The sequence below is a fragment of the Malania oleifera genome, chromosome 9 (genome assembly GCF_029873635.1).
Source record: "Malania oleifera isolate guangnan ecotype guangnan chromosome 9, ASM2987363v1, whole genome shotgun sequence".
Taxonomy (NCBI): domain Eukaryota; kingdom Viridiplantae; phylum Streptophyta; class Magnoliopsida; order Santalales; family Ximeniaceae; genus Malania; species Malania oleifera.
In genome coordinates this window covers 33,450,443-33,469,253 of record NC_080425.1, presented here as the reverse complement: position 1 = coordinate 33,469,253, position 18,811 = coordinate 33,450,443, and the positions used below count along the sequence as shown (strand labels likewise).

General features: G+C 36.1%; 1 protein-coding gene across 1 annotated transcript in view; it reads right to left on the bottom strand.

The window, feature by feature from the left end:
• Positions 1 to 344: 344 nt before the first annotated feature.
• The window catches only part of LOC131164523 (uncharacterized), a 28,958-nt gene continuing 10,491 nt past the window's right edge, over positions 345 to 18,811 (bottom strand). The window contains exons 2-4 of the mRNA XM_058121787.1: positions 9,174 to 9,227; positions 7,302 to 7,427; positions 345 to 683 (exon numbers count right to left, since the gene is read on the bottom strand). Coding sequence (XP_057977770.1) covers positions 504 to 683; positions 7,302 to 7,427; positions 9,174 to 9,227 — 360 coding nt within the window. The 3' untranslated portion in view covers positions 345 to 503. The remainder of the gene's footprint in view (positions 684 to 7,301; positions 7,428 to 9,173; positions 9,228 to 18,811) is intronic.

The following is an 18,811-nucleotide window of genomic DNA, read 5'->3' as shown; positions in this document are numbered from 1 at the left end:
AAATGTTAAAATTAGCCCAGCTGATTGATCTTTTTGTCTGTAGCTTGTAATCTAATTGCATGAGGCTGTGGCCTATCCCTCTTTGGTAATAAAGTTGCTCGTCTTCTACCCAAAAAAACAGTGGGATCAGTGCCAACTTTGAAAACAATGAACACAGCCCATGGACCAATTTGGCATCTTGAAAATTCATGCTCCTACCTTCACCCCTCTCTCTCCAACCTGTCTTGCTCTGTTGCGAGTGGAAGTTGGATTTTTTACTGAGTTGGTGTAAATAAGGAATACAGATGCATGCTGTCACCTAATAAGTGTGTCATGTGTGGCACTTAATGTCTAATGCCAAAAAGTTTTTGAAGGAAGCCACCTTTGGAGAAAGATTGAAATGAAGTGCACTTTGTGTAAAAGAAAAAGAAAAAGAATACCAATATAACAGAGGCTACAGTGAGATTTACAGAAGGCTTTCTGTTTTACGAATGAGATTTGAGATCTACACATGGCATATGACTTCATTTCTCCTCGAACTCAACATCAATAATCTCCGGTTGAGAGTTTGAGGGGGGTTTGCTGCCTCCATTTCTTGAGAAGTAGTCCCCTTGGGGCTGCCACACAATGTTTCCACAGCCCGTGCAACGAACAATTTGGTTCTTGTAACCAACAAACTGCCTTCTACAAGCCGGGCAGGCCCCCTGTCCAAATATGTCAAAACAAGGCAGGTAAATACTTCTATGATTAACATATGCAACTGGTTTCTTTTGAGATAAGTATCCAAAATAAATGCCAACAGATAGTTCTACTATTTTACCACTAAGGGTGCTCAACATTGAACTTAAAAACTAAAATACTGCATATTCTCTGCAAGCTCAGTTCAAAAGAGAGCAAATTTCAAGAGGCATCGCGGCTATTGCTCTACTTTGACCAGCATGGAAACAAATTTGGAGTCCAGAAGTTTGCTTTTATCACATTGAAATAATTCTTAAAAGAAGAAAAAAATAAAAGGGTTGTGAACGATTCAATGGATGTCGAACAAGGAATTAGATAAAAAGAAAAATCAAGAACTAGAAAAAAAAAAAAAAAAAAGGGGGGGGGGGGGGGGGGGAAGGGGGGTGGAAGTTGCAGCATGAATTATAATAGCTCAAGCTGCTCAACAGAAATGTGATCACTTATTGTTTGAAAATATTTTATCAAGTGGATAAATTTTGGTTTTGCACACATGATGAAAACACAGAGAACTGAGGTTGTGAAGATAATTCAATGATTTTGCTACCACATCTTCTTGGTGATTCAGGATTTGAGTCAATTCCCTAATGAGATCAAACAATTCACGTTTATGTGATTGTAAACTGAATGGCTGAAATTCAAGAAAAGTTACAAGGTTCTATTTGTTAGGGAGAAAAACAAGAAACATTATGTTTTATATTTTAGAACATGTTTTGTCACACTGCAACTCCCACAGCTTTATCAAAACAACTAAATAAAGCATCATAGGAATCCCCAAGCTCAGGACAAGTGTGTAGAATTAGATACCTGGAACGCCATCTCTTGAAACATGATGCCACTAGAAGCTACGGGAACAATTTGTTAAAGCATTAATAATCCTAGATAACGTACCATAGGACACATCAATGGATGTGCCAGACCATAATTCATTTTATAGCATTACATCAGAATTTTATCATATACCTTAAGCAATCTAGTACCCATTTTCTTGGTTAGTAATTTAGTAATAAGACATTATGATGCTTGAGTCTTCGTCTATGATGTTCAGAGAGTGACAAATTGTAGAAATAGAAACTCAGTATCCTGCCAGTTAAAAAAGTGGCACCAGCTTAAGAATTTTTGCCATAATTTTGGAACAAAAGATTGCAATTACACACTTCATCCTCCGACCAAATTCCACCTGGCTGATGACCAAAGTTTTCAGACTAGTGCCATTAAGTATGCTCATTCCATTTAGCCAAAATGTGTGTGTGTGTGTGTGTGTGTGTGTGTGTGTGTGTGAGAGAGAGAGAGAGAGAGAGAGAGACGGACAGAATCCGCTTGTGACATGTTTTCACTTGCTTAACTACCAGGATTGGCAAACCAAAAATGATAAAATTGTGCAAACTGCTACCATCAAACCCTAAGGGCAATTTCACTACCAAAAATTTTGAAAATGAAAACCAGAAATGAAAACTAAAAACTGAAAACTGTCAACCTGTTTGGTTCTTTCACTAAAACTGGAAACCTGTTTGGTTGCTTGTTTTCAGTATTTTCTTAAAACTGAAAATGAAAAATAAAAGCCTGTCTAGTTATTTATTTTCAATTCTAATCTACATTAATTGGAATAATCTAGTAGATTTCATTTTAACAAAACAAAAAATTAAATCCACATTAAAATCCATATGAACCAACAGAAAGTTCCATTAATTGCAATAAACAATAATATTTGATGGAAAATAAAAAATGTAATAAACTGATTGGCTGGAGACAATGCAGATATAAATTGGACCTACATTTTACGTTAGTTGAAATAACCTAATATAGATCTAATTTACATTAATTGGAATAATTTAGTAGATCTAATTTTAAAAAAACAAAAATGAAATCCAAATTAAAATCCACATGAACCAGCAGAAAGTTCCATTAATTGCTGCTGTGGGCTGTTGCGGCAATTGTAAATGAAGGGGAAGCTGCTGCTCCTAGTGTTCGGCCTGCTCAAGAGAGCTGCTGCAGGGTGTTGCAGCTGCTGCAGGTTGCTATGGCTGCCCTTAACATTCACATCTCAGCAACTTTTATTTTCTTTTGATGTTGTTTCTAGTTGCCCAACATTTTGAACCATAAAGCATAACTGGCCTTATAGCAGTCTTATAAAACTTTCCTTTTAATTTTAAGGGTATTCTACAATCGCACAACACACTCGACGCAATCTAAAATATCAGTGCTATTAATCTCTTGATTATCAAATTTAATCTTCTCTCTATTGCTACTCCTTACATTGCTGAAATTACATTTCATATACTTTGTCTTATTCCTACTTATCCTCAACCCTTTTGACTCTAATGTCGCTCTCCAAAGTTCTAGCTTAAATTCTATTCTGCTCCTACTATCATCAATCAACACATTATCATCTGCAAACAACATATACCAAGGGATCTCATTTTCAATATTCTTAGTTAGTTCATCAATTACTAAAGTAAAAAGATAAGGACTCAAAGAAGAACATTGATGTACACCTATTATAATTGGAAAATTTCTAGATTCACCTCCTACACTCCTAACACTAGTCAATACTCTATCATACATATCCTTAATGACCTCTGTATATCACTATGAACTCCCTTCTTTTCTAAAACCTACTGAATAACTTCCCTAAGTACTCTATCATAAGCTTTCTCTAGGTCAATAAAAACCATATGCAAATCCCTCTTCTTTTCCCTAAACTTTTTCGTTAAACTTCTTAAAAGATAAATAGCTTCTATTGTTGATCTCCTAAGCATAAAGCCAAATTGATTTTCTGAAATCTCCATTTCTAATCTTATTCTATGTTCAATTATCATTTCCCATAATTTCATCATATGACTCATAATCTTAATTCCATGATAGTTATTACAATTTAGAATATCGACTTTGTTTTTATACACAGGTACTAATGTACTACTCCATTCTTCTGGTATTTTCTTGGTTTTATAATAGTGTTGAATAGATTAGTAAACCAAACATACACATAAAATCATAGCATAGGATGTATAAGCCACAATTAGAGACAGCTTGTCTTTAATTTTAAGTTTTAATCCGATTTCTATTGCAATTGACGGGTGTTGGAATAAGTCACAAATATAGTTCCCAATCACTAGAAGAAAAACTTCTTAAAAATATGATTTTTGCACTCACATGTCAGACGATTTGTTTAACTTCAATTAATTTGAGTTTAATTCTTGACAAATTGATGCTTGACAGTAAACAAGAGTTTATAAAATCTACTTTAAATATTAAAGCCTCAAATATTTCAAAAATATATAAAATTAGTGTAAAAAGTCATTAAAGCAATTCACAGCCAGCTTAGGGAATAAGAGCCTGTAGTCTGGGGCAGACAGTAATAACAGGTAATGGACCATAATGGCTGTTATGGCACCATAGCAAGCCATATCAGATGATACAGATGTGAATCAAAACACTCGCAAGATATCTTCTTTTACCAGTTTCAGAAGGCACCAATCCTGTACTAGTTTTAGTAGGCACCAGTACAATTGGTAACAGACAATTGTTAAAACCATGAGAATAACTGACAGACAAGATGGGCTTGTAGCCATCTAATCAAGTAGGCTACGTACTGGTGGTGCTAAGAGTGAGGCATTGAAAGGATGGTGGAAGTTAGCTAAGTTGCAGTGTCCATTCAAACTTCATTTCCTCCAGGATCAACCAACCACAATCCCATTTCATCCAAAATATTTTGGGCAGCAAAATCCTGCTCACTTATCATCTCCTCAAGGATAGGAAGAATCCCATCACTCACAGCCAAATGCCCCTCCAAAATCTTGAAGTGGAGAAGGGGGCACAAAAAATTATCCCCCGGTGCATCAGATAAACAGGAAGTTTAATCCAAAATTTTGCAAATTTCATCCAACAATAGACCACTATCACAAGCAAAGCCACTATCAAATTCACTTTCCCTTTCCAAGGAATCCCCAATTTTATTTTATTTTTTTATGATTACCTTCTGTATCCATGTCAACCTTTGAGCAATTTTGGGGCACCTCAACTACCAAAAAAAAAAATCCCCACCGCCATACAACAACAACAACAAAACCAAGCCTTAGTCCCACTAAGTGGGGTCGGCTATATGAATCCTTTTCCTCCAATTTATGCGATCAGGGACCATTTCTTTTGATAGATTCAAAGATATTAAATCCTTACTTATTATCTCCTCCCAAGTTATTTTAGGTCTACCCCTACCCCTTCTACTGCCCCCTACAGTAACTAAGTCACTCTTCCTCACAGGTGCACTATAAGACCTACGTTGCAAGTGTCCATACCATCTGAGTCGTCCTTCCCTTATCTTATCTTCTATAGGAGCTACACCTAACTTACCACAAATATGTTCATTCCTTAATTTATCTTTCAATGTTATAACCACTCATCCATCTAAGCATCCTCATCTCGGCAACTTTTACTTTTTGGATATTATGTTTCTTCGTCGCCCATCTATTTTAAAAATTTTCCCTCCTCATATTTGAATTATGCAATTATTTACAAGAAAATTTTTATTAATCCTTCTTTGCTGATTAATGCTCTTTACGTATTCATAACCAAAGCCTTCTTACATAATACCCCGAAATGCTACTCTTGACACGAATCATTGTTAAAACTCTCAAAGTTCTCTCCTCCATGACTGAATTTTCAGCCGCACCTGAGAGATTCCCCAATTGTGTCTTTGACTAAAAACAGCCTTCTCAAACCATTATCCCTTTCTGAAAGATTCTGCTCACACTTTTCTCTCAATTCCAGGTTCTTGCTATGAGAAACTTCTTGGACCTCCTCTAATACCTGAGCCCCCACTAAAGGAAAACCCAGCCCTAATTAGAAGTAAACCAGACCCTAAGAATGGGCTTGATCCTTATAGTGGTCCAACTCAGAAGCAGAAAAGCAATCTGTTTTCTCCAAAACCCTATTTAAGTCTGACCCTTTCACAGACCAGGCCTTCTCAAGAGCATGGCCCAGCTTAGATAGGAAAGGGGTCTCTCCCTTGACACAAAAACTGTACCAAGTCTAAAACAATCAACAAGTTATAGGCCCAATCTTGATCTCCTTATCCTTTCCAAGAGATACCCTAGCTACCTCTTCTACCTTCAATACTCCAGTCAAAACCCTAGCCGCTTTGACTGCAGTGGTTGACACCTCCAAACAAGATGTGAAAGCTTATAGCGCTGAACCCTTCAATTGCAAATCACCACACCGCAACGAGAGTGTCTTTCTCTCTCTAAAACACCACCTCCACCTTCACCTTCAACATTATTCACTGCTGCCATCACCTGACCCATGACCCATGATCTTGCTCTTTACCCTGAACTTCCTTCATGAGCAACATCATGATGGAGATCCCTAGCCAACGCACAGAAATCATTTTCAAGACTTTGCCATCCTTCATCTTCAGATCCATCAGGAATGAAAATCAAATATCTCTTTTCCTTGCACCCCAACCTCAATTACAAAAATCTTCCCACCTCTAAATGAATCAACATCCAATAATGCACACTACCCAATCAAATGCTACAACATCCTCCATCCAACCAACAGAACAAAGATAAACCATCTGAAAACCATTTAGCAGCACCTGTAGATAACCTCATCCATGTTGCAATTTTGATTATGTTCAAGAACAAACAAAAACCGATTGACCACTACTTTCTCCAACCTCTGATTGACGGGCTTTTGTTCGATATGAGTTGAACTTTTGCTCATATCTACTGGGTTTTACCATCAATTTCATGGCTCAATCCTGCAAGAATGAACAGAAGAGGTTTCGCGAGAGAGAGAGCATATTCCATCACCAGAAGTGCTGATAATAAGTTCTTAACTAGAAAAGTGCTAGTCATAAGTTGGTTTGGCCATGTTTTAAAATAAGTGCTGATTATTCATCTAATTCATTATTATTATTATTATAAAAAAATAAGATATTATAATACATAATAAAATAATATATGGTTATTAATTTACGTTATTAATAATATTATTAATTAAATTAACAATTATAATTAATATAATTCATCATTATTATCTTCTAATTAACAATAATATATTATAATGCCTACATAATTATATATGATTAGTAATTTTTGTAAATATATTATTAATTAAACCAACAATTTTAATAAATATTTTCTAATTCATATAATCCACCATTATTATTTCTAATCATTAATATGTCCAAATACATAATAAAATACTACATGATTATTAAATTTTACTAATAATGTTAGAAAATTGCCACCCTGCATGAGCAGTGCCCAGTTTTAAGTGGCAAAAAGCAGTATTACTTTGCTTCTCAAAATTCACTTTAAAAGTGGTTCTTTTTCAGCACTTTTTAATAAGCATTTTTTTGGGAACATGCCAAATTTTTTTTTATTTTTTGCATGAAAACTTATTTTAAGTGATGAGTGCTATAAGCATTTTTTCTTTTTAAGTGCCGCCAAACTGTATCTACGTATGCCAACCACTTATATGTTATCATTAACACCATACATTCACAGCATAATATTGTTCAAAACTCAATCACTCTGCTTGAAAGTTTAAAGCATCATGGAAAATGCAGAACAGCAGAGTTTTACCCTTATGACCAAATTATTGGCAAGAGTCCCAATGAGAAGAGGACCAGCAAATGGTAGTATCCATGTGGCAAATATCAAGCAGCGAAACAGCCACCCAGACAACGCAAACCAGACGAAGAAGATTGTCTACAAGAAAAATTAATGAAAAAATAAATATATGGAAAGGAAAAAAAGGGAAACAATTCTATGTAGCTGCTCACAACTCAAGGAAAAATAAATGCTTGCAGAAATAAAAACAATAAATACATCACATTTTACTATGATTGCTCATAAGGCCTTATAAGCTCTATTTTATTCTGTCAATTTAATTAAAGTCACATGAAGCAGGAGTGGGTACAAGAGTGGGGCAGCTGCATGGGTAGGTGCAGGAAAATGGAGAGTTGTACAGGAGTCAAAGGTTAGAAAAAGGTTTTAATAGTTGGTTTCAACTGAAAAAACAGAGGCTTCAAAATTATGCAATTTTGATGTCGATTTCAAGTCTAATTCCAATTTCAAAAAAAGATGGAAATTAGTTGTAAAACTTGAATTTTTTTTATGAAAATTTAGAATCTGTTAATAGACATAATAATGCAAGATGTATGGGTAAGATAGTAAAAATACTACATCAATGACAAGCATGTGGTGCAGAAGGTGTACTAATTGTTAAACAAGGACCATATCAGATAATCTTGAGTTGATATAAATGAAATTCATGAATCAATTAAATATTAGTTCTTATGCAAATATAAGAACTAGTAATCTGAAAAAGGCCTTTTTTTTTGGTCCATCTGAAAAAGGCAAATCACCAAACTGATGATTAATTGATCTTCAACATCTAGTAGCCTCTCAGCATCTACTGTCTTCATTCCTTATGACATTATAGAGAAGCAATATTTTGTATTGCTCACATAAATGAATGAGCAGGCCATACTCATCCAAAAACGCCAATCCACAAGCAATATACATTAACATAACATCAGCAACTATTATAACCTATTCAATATCACTATTTTATATTGCTCCTACAAATCAATGAGCTGTCTATGTCATCCAAAAGGAACAACTCACAAAAAAACCATCAGTAACATAATGTATGTAAATACTATCGTCCATTACCTGAGACGAACCTTTACATTCCTTAAAAAAGTTCGTACTTCACATGAAATTACATGAATGGAACCATGGTCTTAAATTTGCACAAAATCATCAAAATTTCCGCTTTCCATCACCTTTGAAATTGAAATGGCAGTCAATTTCTGTCTTACAAAATTGTTGTTGGAATTTCAACAAACCATCCAAAATTTAACAAAATCTCGATTTAGCGAAAATTTTCAAAATTCTAACTGCCGAATGAAATTTTCTTGGAACTCAAATATCAGATTAAATGCAAAGTGAAATTATCTTATTTCTTCATTGAAAACAAAGATTAATACAACGTCTTTAGGAATTAAATGAAAAAATTAAACTTCGATATTGGCAATAACATTTATATTTTTCTTTAACCATATTTTTCTAAATTATAGTTATTTGTACAATAAATAATATTAACCATTTATGAATTTCATTTAAATTACTCAATATGTTTAACATGAATATTTTATTATAACTACTGCACCTCATACAAAATATAACTGCTATTGATGTACTTAATTTACAATATATTAGATCTAAAACATGCTCTATTATTTCAATTAAGCATTTCTAAAGTCTCACAAAAGAATTTCAAGCTTTACTACTAATTCCCATCATTTTTTAAAATCAAAATTGACATCGAAATCGAAATTTTCATATATTTGAAGAACTTAAATGGAACAGATAAGCTCACTCTCATCAAGAACATGGTTCCCATCAACAAAAAAGATAAAATGTAGTATATATTTGAGTGATACTCACAGTGAAACTTCTTCCCAAAGGAGTGTCAAAAAAATCATTGAGCTGCTTCCTGTACTGCAAGAATAACAAGGAAACCAATATTACTCATATTTTATACATACATACATACATACATACATATATACAATATATATATATATATATATGGGTTTCACAATTAATCATTTAAAACCAAACTGAGAAGTATTCATTTGCATAACAAAAAGAAAACACAACCAATAAAAGAAATGAATACTACTTCACTGAATTTGGAAAAGTTCACATTAGAAAGTCTTACTTCTCAAGCTAGTTAAATGGCCCTTTGGCCCCAAAACTACTCAAGACATTCTAGCTTAATTTTCCAAAGAAATTCTTGTAGTCATTGAAATTTTAATTTTTTATAATTCAAAGTCAAGCCCCATCATTGGATTTGACCAAGGGTGCAAATGATGGCAAGTAGGGCTCCACCAATCCTCTATTATGTTCAACCTCTTCGCTTCCACTCAACCACCTCTTCTATCATCTTCAACCTTTTTGCCTCCTCTCAGCCATGGATTTGTCAATGCAGTTTTTGGCACATTATTGCTGTCATCTGCAGTTCTCTAGTGGCCTCCCACTCTATGCCATAATGAAGCAGGGTTTGGAGTCACCACTATCGCCAGCCTTTGGCACCATTAGGGGTGGCAAAACAGGTTCACAGGTCGGGTTTGGGTGGGTCATAAATGGGTCCGGGTTGATCCGTTTATTAATGGGTCACTACTATGTAAACCCTAACCTGCCCATTTAATAAACGGGTCAACCAGTTTAAAATATATAATTTAATTTTTTTAAAATTTTTTGAACATTTTATAACAATTTCAATCCAGGCCCCTGCCAGTTCCAATCCAGCAAAGAAGAGACAAGATGGAGAATTCTCTGGCAAGGGAAGCCATTGCCGTCACCGAGTTTGTTCATGTGGATTTGGAATTGACGTCGCCCGCATAAATTAATTTTAGAGAGGAAAGGATGGTGAGAGAAGGAGAAGGCAGATCTAGCTTCAACGTTGACGGAGACGGGGTTGGTGGAGCACAGGAGGAAGGTGGTTCGACATGTGGCAAGCACATCAATCTTTGACCCTGATCGGCCACCATATAATTCGCCGGCAAGGACCTCCACCTCCAACCCTTTGAATCGAAACTTCGTCGTCAGTGCTTCCACCTCTCCGCCACCCCTGTTCTTCGACAAATCAAAGCAAAGATCCAGGCCATACAAGCCTGACCTCAGCCTCAAGACCTTAAGCTTCATTTGCGACACAAGCTCCCTCCTCACCTCTACATAAGCCCGCGGATCCAGCATAGTCAGCGTCGTTCCAGAATCCACCACCATCCCTCTGCTTCCATCAGATGAGATCTCAATTTGAATGTCAATTTCGAAATCGGCAGAAAAATTTCCCCAACCACAATTTCCTCAAGTGATAGATAATAAAACGATCGCACTTGCAGGTTTTGGATCAAAGGGGTACTCCATTTTTAACGTCAGAGTAGTTCAAAGCTGCCATTTCTCTGACTAGAAGGACTCCATTTTTTACTGTGTGGGAGGAAATCAACCCAACCCAGCAAACCCCACTTCTTCCACACTATAGTCTACAGCTTCTGTTGTACAAATTATATAAAACCAAAAGCCTTTCTGGTTATAGACCCCACAGGGTCAACAAAATTTCAACCCAAAAAGTCCTCCTAAGCATTGTATGCCACATCCCCATACCCATCGTCAGATCAGATCCAATCAAAGATCCCCATCAAATCATCATCTACTCCATCTAGTCAAAGTACATGGTTGAAATCAGCCAGCTCCATACCTGAACCCTAGAAGCTTTTCCCTTCAATGCCAAAACCCACACGTCCCATCACTGCCATTATCACCTCCCACGCAAGTTTAATTTTTCTTTTTCTCCTCTTGGGCTCCAAAATCCTAGAGGTGTAACGACGTATCGACACAGCTTGCTGCCCCATGCCGGTCATTTCCCATCATGGGCTGGCAAAATGGTGACCCGACCTAAACCCGCCTAACTCGTTTAATAAACAGGTCAGATCTGGATTGACCCGTTTAAAAACAGGTCAGCTTGTATTAAACCCAAACCCTGTTTAAACGGGCAGGTCACCCATCGGGTTTCAACCCGTTTTGCCACCCCTAGGCACCATAGGTGGCTGAATTCATCGGTAGACCTCCAGCGTTTCGATGCCTCTCATCCACACTCCTCTCCACTTCTTTGAGGTTTTGTTTCACAAAGACAGATTTCCATTTCTGAACACAGGTACCATTACCATAGTGTACATGCCGTTTACATCTGTAGCTTAGCTCAATCCTATTTATTACTTGCACAGAAAAATAGAGTAATAAATAAAATGCTTCTAGAAACAGTAATTTGCCACTGACCCTCCCTCCTCCAGTGATTTCTTATGCCACATTGAAGCCACCTAATTGTTGCCAATTTCACCATGGAGGGCAAGGGGTTAGCTAGAGAGGTTGTCATGCTGGCACTCAGTAATGTGTGAAATTTGAGGATTTATAGGGTTTATTCATAGCTCTTTCGCAGAGTTTCCCACCAGTTTCCCTTTCAGATGTTGATTGGTTTTGTGTATTCTAGATCAGTTTGTGATCACTGTTCCACGATCCCCAAGGAAAGAAACCCTCATAGCAAAAGAGACGTTGTCGACTTAACTAAAACATTAATCAGCTGAATAAGAACAGTTCAGAGTTCTGGTGTCTGTGCCCGCCATAGGTGGATTTCTGGGTGGACTCTCTGACCGCCTCATCAATCTTTGACATCCACATCCCCTTGTAGGCTTTTTATTTTCCATTATTTTTTTTCTTTCTTCTATATGACTAATCTTTAAAAAGTGAAAATATGTATAAAAAACTCAGGTCCTACATCTCATTTGCCACATCAACTACAAAATGCCACCCTAACATCACATGCATACTTGGTCAACCCCCCATTTTGGGGGCACGTCTCTAGGTTACAAAAAATTTAAGACTTTATTATGTTAAATAGAAAACAATTATGACTTTAAAATATATATATATATATATATATATATATATATATATTCATGAGGGGCAAAGGTGGAATATTTTAAGTAGTTTAGGGACCAAAGGCCATATCAACTCACTCAAGGACTTGCAATAGAATATTAAGTTAAATTGGCAAGATCTACTAAGTCACAACCAATGTTTTAGAACGCAAAAAGGGCAAGGCAAGGTGTTTTAACCCTTATGAGGTGAGGCATAAGCTTTAAGGCAGTGAGGCTTAAGCTTTTTAAGTTATTGTTAGATAAAAATATGTGAATAAATTACATATATATTTTTAAAATAAATAAAAAATTGAAGTAAATTACCAATAAATTTTAAAATGAATTATAGTTTGTAAACTACTTGTTGGCCATTCAAAAAAATACTAACTTAAATTTAAAAAGTAAATCATGCCAAGAGATAGCTATAACATAACAATGTTCAAACTATTTTCATGATTTAAGATGCAACTCTCAATAGAATAGGAGAATGATATTCAAGTGCATTTTCTATTAATCAAAAGGAAACTATGAAAGTCATTCCAATAGGCCAACTTGATTTTTTTTTTTTTTTTAATTTATAAACATGCTTTCCATCTCCAATTTTATTTTCCTGCAGACTTAACATGTTTTCTCAAAAATTTAATACAATTAACAGTATTTTTTGCACAAATGATAAATCTATTAAAAGAAAATACAAACAGAAAGCATATTCAAAACAGAGAGAAGAACATCAAAAGGTTGAAAAACAGAACCTCTAAACAACAGAAAATTAATAAACAGAATCAAAGATCGCAAAAGAGAAGAAAAAGGCATTCCCTATAGTTCAAAGCCATTTGGAAAAGATATAGCAAAAGCCCTATTTTTGTCTCCTTCCAAATAATCCACATGCCCAAAGGAACAGAACTGATTCTTTTCTTTTAGACTTCTCAAATGGAAGGCCTCTCCAACTTAGCGATGTAGCATGAGAGGGGAAAGTAGAAGATAAAGAAATTAATGGATAATGTTTTTAAGTTAGAGATGGAGGTGAAAAGAAGAAACAAAGAGAAAAAGAGAAGAAAAGAAGAAAGAAAGAGAAAGGAGGAAGCGGCAGTTTCCTGGAGTTACATCCAGCTCCAGGTCTGCCCTTTTATATATTAATTAATAATAATAAATCTTGAAAGACAAAAATATCCCTACTTACACAGTTAGACCACATAATTACTAAAATAACATATTTCTTCTAACACTCCCCCTCAAGCTAGAGGTGTATAAAAATCACCTAACCCCAGCTTGTTGCAACCATTAGACAAGGCAGGCTTAAATAAAGCCTTTGTGAAAACATCGCCAAATTGATCCATGGATTTCACAAATGGAGTCCTCACAACCTTCTTCCGCACAGCATCCCTGAAAAATCACAGTTAACTTCAATGAGCTCTGCCCCCTCATGAAACAATGGGTTGCTAGCAATATAAATGGCAGCTTGATTATCAAAAAATGTATCTATGGGCTTCTTGACCAAGAATCCCATCTATGAGATGAGAGACTTCAACCACGTAAGTTCACTCACAATATGATTCATAACTCGATATTTTGCTTCAACACTAGATCTAGCTACAGTAGTTTGTTTCTTGCTACTCCAGGTAACAAGATTACATCTCACAAATGTGCAGTATCCAGTAGTAGACATTCGATCATCAACTGAGCCAACCCAATCTTCATCAAAGTATCCCATGATCTTACATTTTTTGTTACATTTATATATCAAACCTCTACCAAGAGAGCCTTTGAGATACCTTAGAATCCTACAAGCAGCACCCAAGTGTGGTTGTTTGGGATTTTCCATAAACTGACTCACCACCCCCATAGCAAAGGCTACGTCAAGTCTAGTGACAGTCAAGTAGATCAACTTGCCAACCAACAGTATATCAATGTTTATCTTCAAAGTTCAGTCCAACATCCCTAGACAGCTTCACATTTGGATCCATGGGAGTATCTACCAGTTCAGCTCCCAACATACTAGTCTCACTTAGGTAGTCCAAGTATATTTTCCCTAAGATAGATTCAACCCTTTGTTACACCGTACAATCTCAATACCAAGAAAGTAACATAAGTACCCAAATCTTTGATTTGAAATTTTCCTTGAAGCCACTGCTTGACTTCTACAATCCAGCAGTAATGATGATGTCATCAACGTAAACTACTAGAAGCACCACACCTATCTCGTTTTAGTGAACAAATTCAGAATGATCAAAGTAGCATTGAATGAAACCAAATGCAGAGACCACCTCACCAAACTTATCACACTAGGCTCAAGGAGATTGCTTAAGACCATAAATGGCCCTATGCAACCTAAATACCTTACCATCCTCTCCTTGAGCAACATACCCAGGAGGTTGCTCCATGTACCTCTTCCTGCATATCTCCATACAAGAAGGCATTCTTCACATCCAATTGGTATAAAGGCAAATCAAATTAACGATCAACAAGATCAATACATGAACAGAACTGAGTCTAGCAACAAATGAGAAGGTGTGCAAATAATCAATACCATATGTTTGAAGTGTACCCCTTGACAGTCAATCGAGCCTTAAGCCATTCAATAGAGTTGTCAAGAAGATATCTGACGATGTAAACCAATTACATCTAACCAACTCCTTACCACAAGGAAGATCCATCAAATCTCAAGTCACCAAGTGGTCAAGGCATCCACTTCTACATCCATTGCATGCTTCCACCCAAGGTTAGCAAGTGCTTCAACATGTGAAGCAGGGATAGAGACAAAGGTCATTGACAAGGCAAAAGAAGGCATAGGACTAGGAAGGTGTTGAATTGAAACTATTGACTTTTTGAGTTTGATCCCTGTTTTGATGCTGAAAAAGCACAAGTGTGTTATATGAGCGTTGAGTGTTTGAACAGGTTTTTAATTTGCCACACACATAAGACAAAGGGAAATGGAAGCCAGAAGGACTTAAAGAGCACATACTTCTGGCACATTTCATGGGATAATGAAGAGTAGAAGAAGAAGACATTTGCCTTTTTTACTGTATTGCATTTAGTTTTTTACTTGGTCTGTAATAATGCATTGCATGCATGATGTGGATGGAAGCTCAGTGATAACCATAGACCTTAGGGGATCTATCCCTTCATCAAAAACCTTTTCATAAGAACTAAAAATCATACAAAAATGTTTTAATTAGTTAGGGTCAAAAACAGGGCTAAAATTAATTTTACAAAGAGTCAACCGACGTTGCATTTTTAGGCTTAATTAAAAAGCCTCGGTTGACCGACCATTTTTAACTGAGAAGCCTCAGCCGACCGACCCTGTTCATAGGACGTTCTTACACACCCCAGCTAATTGATCTTTCAGCTAAAAAAAAAAAAAACGCCTCAGCCAACCAGCCACATGGACCAGCTGACCAGCCCTTGCCCACGGTCGACTGAACCTACGAAGGTTCGAAATTGCTTTTTGGCCAGCCGCCCGGCGTCTCCCTAAGTCGACTAAACCTAGTTTTAAATTCAAATTTACTATGAGAGGATAGCCGATCGACCAATGCCACGGTCGACCGAACCTCTTGGGTTCCGGTTATTTTCCAGCGCTTAAATGTCATTAATTTTTTAATTAAACAATTTCAAAATGACGAGCGTGTCCCAAAACGGTCAAAAATTCCAGAACTCTATATATACACACAAACATAATTAGCAAGATGATTAGCCCAAAAATTCTCTAAAAATATTTTTGCTATTTTTCATCTTCAAAGCCTTAATTTTTACTCTCTTACTCTCTTTTATTTCAAAATCATTTTTAAGAGAGCATTTCATTTGGGCAATCATTCTTCCCTTTAAATTTCATTTACTCTCATTCACTCTTTCTTTTTCAAAATCATTTTCTTGAGAGTAAAAAATTTGTGTTTCTCCACATATCTTTATTGATAAATATTATTGGAGAAATTTCATGGTTGATTGTGAATCTTGCACATCCATTGCAAGATTCCAATAGCTCATAGTATTTTATTGAAAAATCTTTTTGAGCACTTAACCCTAGTTTTCCTTGAACTTATTTTTAACATCTTTTCTTGGGAAAATATTTATTAAGGGTTTATGATCTTTGAAGTATTTATTGCATACTTTAGTTCAAATCAAAGATCATCATCTTCATTTTCTCTCACCTTATTACATGAATTCATTTTTGAGAGAAAAATCTCACATACTCAATTGAGCTTTATTTCATATCATATGTGAGTGCATTTATGCCTATTGTTGTACATCATATGCTTAGCTTAGAAGCATTATATTTGTACACAATGTTTTTATTATTATTGTATTCCCAACGTGTGGTCGGAAGAGGATTGCACTGGCTTGTAACGTGCACCGAATAGACTTAGACCCGGTTAAGAAAGTCCCGGACTGGTTCAAACCCGGTTAGGAGAACTAGGAGCATCGTCTTGTAAGGTGTAGTTGTAAAGGTTGGGGTCAACCCTGCAATGTGACCTGGGGTATTCCCTCGCCCAGAAAGGAGAGGATGTTGTATTTGGTGTCGCTCCACCCGTTAAGAGAGCATTAGTGGAATCCTCTTACTGGTGAGCTTGAGGCAAGGATGTAGGCAGGATTGGCTGAACCCAGATAACAAATTGTGTGTCGGCTCTTTATTTTTGTACTTTAAATTTCTACACATGTATGTTTAATTATTTGTTATATTGATTGTTTTACATACATGCTTTTTATATTTGTGGAATTGGAATATGCTTAAAAAGTCCCTAGGTTGTGATATACTGATTGTGGAACTCACTTGACCTAGGAAGAATATTTTAATACCCAACTCACAACCCCCCCCCCCCTTTCTTGGGAATACACCATTCCTGTCGGAAACAAAATGAGCAATAGGTTAAGCAATTGATGACTGTTATGTACATGTTCAAGTAACGTTCCGTTGTGCAATTGAAAAACCCAAATCACACTAGGATGGATCTCCAAAACAAGTCGAAACAATGAAGGGTAGAAGAGGCAATTGCATAGTGGTACCAATGTCTATGCCTATTTTATGTTGTTCATAAACCCTTAATTGTTTCTTTGGATCAGTAATTGAAGGATTTGGAGGAGGATCAAGATTTTTTCTTCCAGAGGGATAAGGGTAGGCATTGGAGGATCAATGCACGAGGGGGAGCCAAAGATCATTGATGGACTCAAAATGCAATCATCCAATAAGGACAAGCACTAGAGAAATAAGGCATTCCCTCAAAAAAGGTAACATCTGCATTAACATATATCTTGTGAGTGTGGGGATCATAACGTCCATACCCTTTCTAAGTTCTCAAGTATCCAAATAAAGACACATTTAACAATAGGACTGCATAAGGAGAGAACTTGACCTAAGTCGTATATGGAATATGAACAAAACATGTGCACCCAAAGACATGAAGTACAACAAAGAACATGGATGTTTTTAGATATACGATAGAAAAGGGAATTTGTCCCCTTAGAACACTAAAAGGCATCGTATTAAGCAAAAAACAAGTTGTAAGAAGAGCAACAATCCAAAGGGATTTAGGAACATGCGTATGGAAGAGTAGAGACCGTGCTATGTCAAGTAAATGTCTAATTTTCCATTCAGCTACTCCATTTTGTTAAGTGGTGTGTACACATGATGTTCAATGAATAATTCCTTTTTTGGCTAAGCAAAAAGTCTTAAGCTCATTTTGAACAAATTCAAGTACAATATCAAATCGAAAAATTTGAATACTAATGCCAAAGTGGGTTTTTATTTCCCCATAGAAATGAATAAATACATTAAGAAATTTAGACCTGTCTTTCAACAAGTAGATCCAGGTCATGTGCGAAAAATCATCCAAAAAAGACAAACAATATTGATGACCAATCAAATTCTTGACTACAGATTGAAGCAATGAATAAGAGAAACAATGATTTACAATGAGGCTCAACTCTAGATAGAAAAGAACTCCTAGTATGTTTTCCTAATGCAGAACACTCAAAATAAGAAATAGACTAACATTGGAAAAACTTGTTGCAATTTTTTAAGTTATGCATGACCCAAACAAGCATACCACTGATCTAGAGAAATGCCATGGGTAGAAATTAAAGAATCTGTATTACAAGAACTGGATCTACCACCACTACCATCAAAATAGTACAAACCATCTTTCTCAAACCCTCCACCAATCCTCTTCTTTGTCTAGAGATCCTGAATAACACAATGTGAAGGAAAGAAGGTCACAAAACAACTATGTGATTTATTTAATTGACTAACTAATAACAGGTTCAAGGGAAATTTAGGCACGTGTAACACAAAAGATAAAGGAATAGAAGGAAACCAAAGAATATTACCACGACCAAAGACTAGTGTAGCCAAACCATTGGCAAGAGTAATCTTGGAGTGTAAAGTAGTAGGTTTTATGGATTAAAATAAATTAGGACTGCCTGTCATATGGGAGGAGGCACCAAAGTCAATAACCCATGGTGAGGAGGATAAAGAGGCAAGAAGCCTAGTTGTACTTGAATGGACCACAATAGCACTAGATGTAGAAGACTAGGTTTCAAGTTGTTGAATCATGCAAAGAAGATTGTTATACTCCTCTCAAGACACTGTAGATGACGTACTCAACTCCCTAGTGG